The sequence below is a fragment of the Crocodylus porosus genome, unplaced genomic scaffold, assembly GCF_001723895.1.
Source record: "Crocodylus porosus isolate Cpor-Errol unplaced genomic scaffold, CroPor_comp1, whole genome shotgun sequence".
Classification (NCBI taxonomy): domain Eukaryota; kingdom Metazoa; phylum Chordata; order Crocodylia; family Crocodylidae; genus Crocodylus; species Crocodylus porosus.
Genome location: NW_017728948.1, coordinates 63029639 through 63040673, shown reverse-complemented (window position 1 = coordinate 63040673; position 11035 = coordinate 63029639). Strand labels below are relative to the sequence as shown.

The 11035-nt window shown below is 48.1% G+C and overlaps 1 protein-coding gene across 1 annotated transcript in view; it reads left to right on the top strand.

Annotated features, from left to right (window-relative positions):
* LOC109321858 (cytochrome P450 4V2-like) overlaps positions 1-11035 on the top strand; it is a 34165-nt gene that overhangs the window by 549 nt on the left and 22581 nt on the right. Inside the window, exons 2-4 of the mRNA XM_019552621.1 lie at positions 2-117; positions 3962-4074; positions 7825-7910. Of these exons, the coding sequence (XP_019408166.1) occupies positions 2-117; positions 3962-4074; positions 7825-7910 (315 nt within the window). The remainder of the gene's footprint in view (position 1; positions 118-3961; positions 4075-7824; positions 7911-11035) is intronic.

The following is an 11035-nucleotide window of genomic DNA, read 5'->3' as shown; positions in this document are numbered from 1 at the left end:
CCCTGCGCCTGCTGGCCGCGGCCCTGGGCAGGTGGCGGCAGCTGCGGCCGGTGCCGGGGCTCAGCCCCTGCTACCCGCTGCTGGGCAACGCGCTGCTGCTGGAGCGCACGGCGCACGGTAGGAGCCGCGGGCACAGCGGGCCGACATCCTGCTGCCATGAAATGTCAGCGTACAGGCAGTGCTTGACTTAAGACTTTTCGAGTTACAACAAACGTCACCTACAACGTTTATGATTTGCCTCTGGCTCAGGTTCCAACGCAGGTTTCCACTTCGCGACAGTCGATACAGCTGCGTCCAGCTCGTGAGTCGGGGGGGGCGGTGTGTGGGGGCAGATCAAGGCCCCTGGGGTGAGGGAGGGACTGGGGCTGGCACAAGCGCTACGCAGCCGGGGCCGGACGGCGCTGGACTAGGCAGTGGCTCGCCGGGGAGGTGCAGGCAGGGAGGGCGGCGGTTCCTGCCCCTGCGTGCTGCTCGTCTGCTTGTCCAGCTGTTCCCGACACTGCTCCTGCCGCTTGTCCAGGAGGACATGGGGGGACATACGCCCCCAGTTCTGCGCAAAGCGCGCAGGCCCGGGGCCGCACCGGGCTGTGCTCCAGGAGGGTGGTAGGGGCTGTGGCAATTTTTTGGCTGGCTGCAGCCCCCGCTCTGCCGCCCCCCCAATCCAGGGTCACACGCCCCCCCCGCAGCTCACCCAGCCGGGGCATGGGGGGTGCGGGACGAAGCCGCGGCTCGTCCGGCGAGGACGCGGCGACTCCCGCCGTTGCGCACCGCTTGTCCGGAGGCAGCACAGCGGCTCCGTCCCGTGCCCGCCCCAGGGGGTGAGCGGCGCGAGGGCATAGTCCGCTCCCAGCACTGCTGCCGCCCTCCAGGAGAGCAGCCTGGTGCAACCCTGCCTGCCCCACTCCACCACGCAGGTCGGGGGGTACACCCCCCCTCATGCCCTCCCAGACAAGTGGCAGGAGCCGCCAGACAAGCAACGTGCAGCAGCGGGAGCCACTGCCCCTCCTCTCCGTGCCCCCGATGAGCCGCGGCTCAGTCCCGCGCCCGCCTGGTCCCGGCTGGGCAGCGCTTGCCTCCCCCTCCCCCTCCCCGCGGGGGCGCTGATCTGCCCTCCCTTCCATCACGATAGACTTACCAGCTGGATGCAGCTGTATCGAGCGTCATAAAGGAACCAATCCCCCATTTATAACGCTGTTCCTATGGGGAAGTTGGTTCTGACTTAACGACGTTTCAATTTAAAACGCGGTTTTCAGGCACCAATTGCGTCATAAGTCAAAACCTCCAGCCTGGGTTGTAACCAACACCTAATGCCACTGGGGAGGCTTAAAAACGCCCTGAAGAGCCTCTCCCACAGGGGAACTTGCTACATGCTTAATAACTCCCACTCACTTTGAGTGGGACACTTTCCATCCCAAGAGAAGGCTGTGTCTGGGTAATGGCAGGAGCCTTTCTGGGAATGGTAAAGAATGGTTATTTTATTTTAGGACCAATCTGACAAGCTTGTTGAAAAAAGTATAATTAAGAGAACTAAAAAAGGTGGTTAAGTACTAAATCAGTACATTTTGAAGCAATATATGCTGGCTTCTCAGATGAAGTCCAAACACAGCATTATTGCATAGATTATGTGATGATAATATTTTTGTGTGTGTGTGTGTGTGTGTATACACACACACACACACACACACACACACACACACACACATCTCAAATGAGGACAGAGGTGTTTATCCAAGGTGGATGTGAAGATTTTCCTTGTGCACCTTATAACAGGCTGCATAGCTCTACACAGTTTTTGAGGTTCCCTCTAGTTTTTCTGTCACCAACTTGAGAATGTTGCATAGAAACAATACTTATAAAGATCATGGCATGGGATAGTGCAGAGGTTCCCTAACTTTTTCTTATTGCATACCCCCTTCCAGATTTACCACCAACCCACGTACCCCAACCAGCATCGTTTTATATTTTAACTCCTTAAATGCCAATCATTATTATTATTATAATGAAAATTAAATCTGCCATTGCATAATCTCTCCCACATGCCCCAGAAAGATGTCTTGTGTACCCTCAGGAGTATGTGTACCACAGTTTGGGACCCCCTGGAATAGTGCATTCAGGTCTCAGATGGAAAATGTTCCCAGAATTTCTTTGGAAAACAAATGAATGTCTTTAAAGCAGAATTGTATTTTTAGCCAAGTGACCATAAGTTTCCTCTTGTTTAATCAGGGCTAAAGAGGATTATCAAGTTCTTGGGTCTTTAAATAAGTTTTTGATTTTTCTTCAGAAATTCTTGTAGTAATATCATTTTCAGTAGGGTAAGTATGCACAGATCTCCATGCTACTGCAACTAAACTGCTTTTAGTGCCCAAGATAGCTTGTTTAGAGAGAGCTTGGGTATTTCTCCACTGAACGGCAGTGTAGATGATCTGCAGGGATCCTGGTTTTCTCCGTTTAAAAATGGCAAATTCTATTATTTAATCCACATTTTTCCATGATTAAAATGAAACACCACTATATATGCATAGGTATCTGTTGAACACAATGTTTTATTGATATACTTAGAATTTACAGCAATTTGGAAGTCTACCAGTACCTCAATCACTATAATAAAATAAATTCTAAGTGCCTGTAAATTTTGGCATTTGATTTTTGGTTTTTTATCATGGAAAATCAGAGCTCTCCCTGCCCCCTTTGCACACCAGAATGTAGGTCCAGCTGCAGCTGTCCCCCCACTGCTTTGTGGTGCTGAGCAGCACTGAAATGCCAGTGCCCTGTCTATGCCAGTGCCCCTCACTCCCCTGCCACAGCCCCCTGCCCCCCCCCCAGCCCTGCTGGAGGGGGCCCCAAGCTACCAGGGCTACAGGGCCAGGGACCCAGGTCCACAGCCCTCTGAGCCTGCACAGCAGTGCCTGAGCCCCAGGTGCCACCCATTCCTGCTGCAGCAGGGGGGAGCATGGAGCCCAGCTCCCCTTCCCCCATGGATGGTGCAGCTGGAGCAGAGATAGTAGTGGGGTGGATGTGGGCTGCCCACTGGGAGCTTGGGCTCCCCGCCCTGCTGCCCTCTCCCTGGCAGGGAGCCTTGTACAGCCACTAGGAGCCCTGCACTGTCAAGTCAAAGTGCGCACTGCCTGCCCGGCAGCAGCGAGCAGCACAACTCTGTGCCGCCACCACTGCTGCTGGGCAGGTAGGGGACACCTCACCATGGCAATGCAGGGCTCATGGTAGTATTGGGCTTCCCCGTCCAGTCCTGCTGTGCCCTGTTGCGCCAGGTCCCGCCTGCTGGGCTGCAGAGGCCCCGAGGCGATGGCAGCAGGGCAGGGAGCCCTGAGTCCACAGAGGGCAGCCCATACCTGCATACATACAAATCTGGGGGGCACATTCCCCTCATGCTCCCCCAGGATTGTGCTTAGCGGCCAGGAGCCAGCCCCATCCGCATCCCCGGTATGAGCCACCCATGGCCCTGTGGCTGCAGTGGCCCAGCCTTAGCCCTGCCCAACTCCCTCCCTCCTTCCCCCCCCAGGGGGGGGGCCTTAATGCCCCTCCCTGCTGACTTACCTGCAGGAGCTTCTCTCCAAGGCTGCCTGGTGGACACGTGCACATGTACATGCCCGTAGCACCCCCTACCTGACCTCCCTCCTCTTGCTCCCCCCAGCCCCTTGCAGGCTGGAACTCTGCCAACCTGCAAGTGGAAATACACTGTTTCCCACATTTTTATCCTTTTAAGGGAGAAAATCCAGGTTTTTCTTCAAAATTAGAAAATCCGGGTTTTACTGTGTTTTTCTGTCATGAACAGCAAAACCTGGATCCCTGATGATCTGTAAGTGTATCATAATGAAAACAAATAAATATGTGCAAAACAAACCTGCTTTGTCAAAGAAAGAAAGCTTAAGCTGTAGTGAACTCATTATTAGGTATTACAGAAGGAGGCATCTTTGGTGTTCTTCAACCAGCTTTTTCTTTTCAGGTTTCTTTAAACAAATGTTCCAATATTCTGAAGAATTCAGGAATCGTTCACTGTTAAAAATGTGGGTAGGACCAGTGCCTCATTTGTTGCTTTATCACTGTGACACTGTGGAGGTAAATATGCCTAGCTCATTTTCTAGAGACCTGCTTCTGCTAGTCATGCATTTGGAGCATAAAGCACATTTTACATTTCCTCAATGTAATATTTACCATAGGGCTATAAAATATTTGAACTGATACTCTTTCACAGTTCAGGAGCAACAGTCTATGAGCCATTAGGGCTGAGGGCCCAACGTAAAGACCAAATAGCCAGTATTAAATTATAAGACCTGCCTTTCATTATATTTTTTTATTCATTTCATATTAATTAATAAGAATGCCTTATTTATTTCATTTCCCCGTGTATGTATTAAGTGCTGCTGTTGACCTCTGTGGTTATTCATGCACATTAATAGATCATCAGTACTCTGTAAAATATAAACTGTAATTTGTAATAATCTTGTTTCACTTTTCTAAACATTCCTGGTTTCTCTTTGTTTGAATCAGAAAATACGGGCACATTCGGCCATCTTATTAACCATGACAGTTATTCTTTGACTTAAAATGTGAAGAGTTTACAGTAAACATAGATAATGTTTGTCCATAAAGCGCTGATAACAGTGATCAATATTTCTTGCTGGGGCAAGAGCTCACGCTGCAGCAATCCTCCCCACCCCCTTCGGGTGGGTACACTTCAGCTCTGTGTACTCAGGAGCAAAGGTTCTGTATGTGTGCCACTTTTGCCTTCCAAGGGAAAATTCAGGTAAGGGAGGAAAGCACAATACTTTTCATAGGGAAAATTCAGGCATAATTCCCTTGAGTGTTCTCAGTGCAGAGTTGCAGCATGAGGAATAGCATGCAGTCTTATCTTAATTTGGAAGTAAAGGTGACATTCCAGTTTTTGTTTCTTCGCATTGATTAAAAATATTTCTGTGGTTCGACACTGAGATTATTATTTTATGTAAGAAACACCAAAAACAAGACATTTTTGATAATTGTAACTATCTGCTTGTTGTAACTATCCTATAAACTGACACCGTTTTGCAAAGCATTTTGATTTTGATGCTAAGTGGTTCCCTCAATTTTTCCAATCAGTTATATTGGAACATAAGAATTACTATTTACTGGGCCAGACTATATGTCCATCTAGAGCAGTATCCTGTTTTATATACTGGCAGGGGGTGAATGCTGAGGGGGTGGGATTAACAGGATGTGTCCAGAATCTTGTACCCCTGCTCCTCTCCCATTGCATTTTTTAACAATCAGAGGTTTAGGATATTCATATTTTGAGACAACACACCTCTCTACCATGCTCAGTACCTCCACAAATCTGTCTAATCCCCTTTTGAACTAGGATAGGCAATCAGGCTCCACAACATCATGTGGCAGTGAGTTTCACAATTACACACTTTAAGCAAAATAACTTCTTCTTGTTTTAAACCTCTTATGTAATAGTTCCTCTGGTTCTCTTATTTTGGGAAATCATAAGTAATGTGTTTCTATTTACTTTTCTGCACCATGTAATATTTTGTAGAACATCTCTCATATTCCCCCTCAAGTGTCTTTTTCTAAGTGAAAAAAAATCCTAGACTATTTAGTCTCTCTTTTTATGGAAACCTCTCCATACCCCTGCTAATCCTTGTTGCCTTTCTTTGTATCTTTTTCTAGTGTTTGTACCTTTCTTTTTTCTTTTTTTGTACCTTTTTCTAGTTTTTCTTTTGAGGTATGAGGACCAAAACTGTACACCGTATTCAAGCTATGGCTGCACCATAGATTTATAGAAGGGCATAACAGTACTTTTTATTTTGTTCATAATTTCCTTAATTACCAATATTTTATTTTCCTTTCTGACTGCTGCTGAACATTGTGGTGATGTTTTTAGCAAACTGTCTACAATGATTCTAAGATCTCTTCCCAGTGCAGTAACAGTTAATGAACAGCCTGTTATTGTGCATGTATATTTTGGGTTACTCTTTCCATGTGCATCACTTTGCACTTATCAGCATTGAATTTCATTTGCCACTTTTTGCCCATGCACTCAATTTTGCAACATCCTTCTTTAGTTCTTCATGCCCTGCATTGGTTTTCACCACTCCAAATAATTTTGTGGTGTCCACAAATTTGATCACCCCACTATTCACTCCCTTTTCTGTGTCATTTATTAAAAAGTAAGCAGCACCAATCCTAGCATATATTCCTGGGGGGCTCCACTATTTCTACTTTCTGTTATGAAAACTGACCATTTATACCCTCTCTTGCTCACCTTTTTATCCATAAGCCAATTAAGAGCCTGGGAAATAGATACTTTTCTGGTAGGATGCCTGTAGCAGGGCACAATATGCTTTCTCTTTTGAGGAGCAAGTGGTTTGAGAGGCTGCATACAGGAGGCTAATGAGAGGCTTACCTGGCCAAGAGAGGGCTCGGGCTTGAGCTATATAAATCCAGAGCCTGAACTGGTCAGGCGGTCTCTCCCTGGCAGCCATGAAATGAGGTGGTCCTGGCTTCAGAGCAGCAGGGCTTCTGAAGGGACTTGGATTTATGTCAACATCTGTACAGGCCAGGGAACAGAGACAAGTCCCCTGGGCCAGAAAGAATGGGTTTTACAGTCAAGTGGCCTTTGTTGTATGTTAAAGCCAGAGAGGGTTTGAGGTGTCTGTCAGAGGCCTGAGATGCTTTGTTTTTATTTAAGTGGCACAGGTGGTTTAGCCTCGAGCCCTGATGTGGCAGGTTCAAGGCCTACTTAGAGAACTGGTAACCCAGGAATTCCCAGACTAGTAGTGGGGCTCAGTCAGGGGCCCATGAGCCTAGGGAAAGGCTGAATCCAGAACAGAGGGTCCACGTGCCTGGGGGGGCTAAACTGGACTAGAGGGTTTCCTGTGCCCAGAGAAGGGCTGAGGGGTGGGAGCCCAGAGGAGAGGCTGCCTGTGGCACCAGAAAGCCAGGAGTCCAGAGGGAGACTGCATAAGGAGGGCCTAAGGGGTCAAGTGTATAAATAAACAACATCAAAGAGAGAGAATACCCACAAGGCTTTGGGGGTGGTGCAGGGAAGGAACAGAGCCATGCATGGAGCTCTTTAAGACTATGGTTGCTCTGGAGGTGCACAGCTTTGCAAGTAGCCCTTGAAGCTACAGGCACCCCGCAGGGGCACAGAAGAGCTGAGAAAGGCCCATTGAGCTTAAAGGTTGAAACAAGGCTATTGGGGGTCTGGGAGAGACCTGGTGGTGCTGCAAATAGATTAAGGCTCACTTTAATGCCTGTGGGCAGCCTCCCTTATTCAACCTCTAGTAAGAACAAGGCACGGCAGGTGAGCAATCAAGGGAAGGCTGTAATAGAGACTGAGCCAGGCAGGAGTCACATGGCTACCAGGGGTCATCACAGCCACCCCTCAGGCATGAACCTCCACAATGCCTATCTACCTTTTTATGAGTCTGGCACATGACTTGTTTCAATGACTTGGTACTATTGTCTGAGCTACGTAAAGTTATTTTTATTGTAAACGAGTCTTCAAATTTATGCAAGAACAGTTATGGCTTTGGACACATTTTTGCAGGTAGGTATTTTCTGGTTATTAGTATTTGTTACTTTTTATCATAGTATCCTAGAATATTCATAATGAACTAAGTGCTATACTGCATTGTGCTGTAAACTGAAAAAAAACAGAACAGAAGGATGCTTCCTTTCCTACAGACCTCACAATTTAATACAAGCAACAGAAGGATACAGAGAAATAACAGGTGCAAAGTAGGAAACAGTAGCACGATAAGCCTTCATTATAACTGCTTTTCTAAAGCAGTGTTATTCATCCATCTTTTCTTTTATTGATAGGTTATTCTGAGCAGTTCAAAGCTTATAGATAAATCATTTTTATACACATTTGTACATCCATGGCTTGGCACAGGACTCCTGACAAGGTATAATAGTGTGCAGATACAGACCTAATCCATTAAAGTTATGTATGATTTTACATTAAGGTTTAAGATGGAATGTATGTTGACTGCCTTAAGAGTATAATAGATTATATCTCTTCTGAAAATAAGCAGTGTAATGTACTTCTGGATGGGAGGGGGGAAGGAGGGGGAAGGGTTCTGTCTGGGGGTTGCCCAGCCTCCGCTGGAAGGTAGAGCAGGTGGATTGGAGCCTTGTGAGGTGAGGGTGCTCCAATTCACCCATTCCTCCACTCCAGTATGTGCTGGATAAACCCCAGAAGGGAACCCCTTCTCTGGGCCTCTTTTGCTAGATCAGCTGTAAAGTGGAGCTTGATCCTCCATCCTCCCAATCCAATAGTGAACATCTGCTGACATCTGCTGGGTTGGGAGTGTTGGGCTAAATCATGGCACTTTCTGTGAAACACCATGAGTTAGTTAGACTGGGATGCTGCAAGTCTGTTGGCACTCATGGTGAAAACCAATGGCTGGACAGGCTAATGAGTAACTGCTTTAGGTAGTTCTGGGGTTAGCAGGAAGATTTCTGCTCTAGAATCACCATATCTTGCATCTTACATTATTGCAATTATATGTTGTATATGAAACAGACAACCCTGAAGGTAAAGAAACACCACAAAGGCAACAGAAAGTGACCACAAATTCCCAAAGAATAGCCTGTAGTGTCATAATACAGGGTGTGCCTGTCACTTTGGAGAGGTAAAAAACCCCCACAATTCTTGAATGGATCATGTTATGTAATAAATGTGAGCAGTACTTTACAAGACTGCCCTCGCAAACATAGAACTCCATTCTTTCTCCAAAACAGATTAACTGTTTCAACTTTTCAACCAAAAAAATCAGTTAATTATAACTCCACAGACTAAAGTAGCATTTCCTCACAAATGACATTTGTATCCTCCTGGGTATGTTTGTCATGTGTAGTTGTACTCATTTCTACACTTTTCAGTGGGAGCCAAAGACATTTAAAATGGATGCATTAGAATAGACCATCCCAAGACATATGACTGTGGAAACTACCAGAAAGACTCCAAGTAATGCTTTTTTGTATATTGTGTCAGTGGGAGTTCATGTCCCAGATATGCCTGTACAGACTATGTTTCCTGTTTTTTGCTAATTGATAGGAAGATTTGGTTCTGTCTGTCTAATCTGATGGCCGGTATAGTCCTAGGGTGAAGTTCCATGTTACCCTTATACCAGGGGTGGACAATTATTTGGGCCAGGGGCCACTTAGGCAATTTTGGGGAGCTGTCACAGGCCAGTCAGCATGCCCCACATCCTCCCCACAACAGCCCAGAGCCCATATGCCCTGTGACTCCTCCCCGCCACTAGCACCCAGCAGCAGCTGAGCACATGGGTCCAGCCCCAGCATCCTCCGCATCAACTCCAGACTCACCCCAGCCAGAGCAGGCCATCTTTGGACCCTCCAGGACCTAGGTGTACTGCCCCAACCCTGTCCCATACCTACTGTGGACCACCTGCTCACTATGAGAAGCAGTGGCAGTAGTGGCAGCTGGGCAAAAGCTGTTGCTGGGTACAAGAGAAAAGTGGCCATTCCCTGCTTGCAGCAAGAAGGGCCCAGCAGCGGCAACTACCCAGAGCCCATGCTTGGGCTGCCCTGCAACTCTTCTCCACTGCCATCACTACCACCACTAGTGTTGCATCTGGGCAGCCCAGCAGGGTAGTGGTGGCAATGGAGAGGAGCCACAGGGCAGCCTGGGTGTAGGCTCTGGGCAGCCTCAGCAAGAAAGGCCTGGCAGCAGTGAGGGGGAAGCACCCACCTTTTCTCCATGCCATGCAGCAACTCCTGTCCAGCTGCCACTGATGCCACCATCACTCATTGTGGGCAGGTGGTCTGGAGTAGGCACGAGGCAAACTGGGGTTAGGGCTGTGCACATAGGTCCCACCTGGTCCGCACCGGCTGCTGTGAGTCCAGAGTGGATGCAGGGCTGGCTAAAGATGAGGCCGTGGCTGTGCACTTGGGTCCCTGCCAGTATCCATGGGACTGGGGCCAGTGGCAGCCAGAAGAAGCTGCTGTCTAGAACTGGAGTCCAGCTGTGGAGCTGCCCCAGTCCTGCTGTGTGCCTGAGGAGGGCAGGATGCGCCATGGGCCAGATGGCAGCTGGACCAGGTGGGACTGAGGGACCTGGCGTGGGCCAGACAAAGTACCTCTGTGGGCCAGATCCAGTTTGCAGGCCACATTTTGCCCACCCCTGCCTCATACAAAGGGCACTTAAAATAATGAGCTTTAATATGTGGATGCTTTTAACTCATGTTAAATGCTCTCTGAGTGTCTCAAAGTTATGCTACTTCAGGCAAGGTTGAATCCTGGGCTGTGCTACCTAGCTCATGTTAGGATAACTTCAGGCTGCTCCATGGAGATAAAACAAGCAACTTGCAGCTCTCTAGCATCCCAGGATGTACTGTTCCCCCTGTTTCCCCCACTTCTGCTCCGTGAATGAACTTTTCATCCTCCCAAACTCTACTGTGCAGGAGGTGGTACTGACCAGGAGCAGGTGGGGGCTTGCCAGTGTCATGTTGGGGATTGCAGTGGCAGGAGCATTTTGCTGGGCGGTAGAGAGGCATGAGCACTGTGACTTCCCTTTGCAGGCCCCTGTCCTGGGGTCAGGGATGGGGGGAGAGGGCAATGTTTCAGGAAGCCTTCCACCAACCACTGCCAGCCCGATCTCAACCCCACCGGCCTTCCCAGAAGAGGACCATGCTTTTTACCTGGAGCTGAGCAGATGCTGCAGACAAGTTCAATTACCTTGGTTACTTGAGGCTAATTGAAATTTTCTCATGCTGCTAGTCCAGCAGTTCTCAACCTTTTGCACCTTACATCCCACATACTATTTTGTCAAAAAATCCTGGTCCCACCATGATAAAAACAAAACCCCACAAAATTGCACTGTTCAAGATATCTCTTGATTCAACTATTTGAAGTGCAGAAAACTGATTTTTTTCAATTGGGCAATGAGTTGAAGTCCCACCTACACAACCTTTGAGTCCCACTAGTAGGTCACGTCCCACTGGTTGAGAAACACTGGCCTAGTCCATTTCCTGCAAGTGCTACCAGCTCTCCCCTGCCCAGGCAG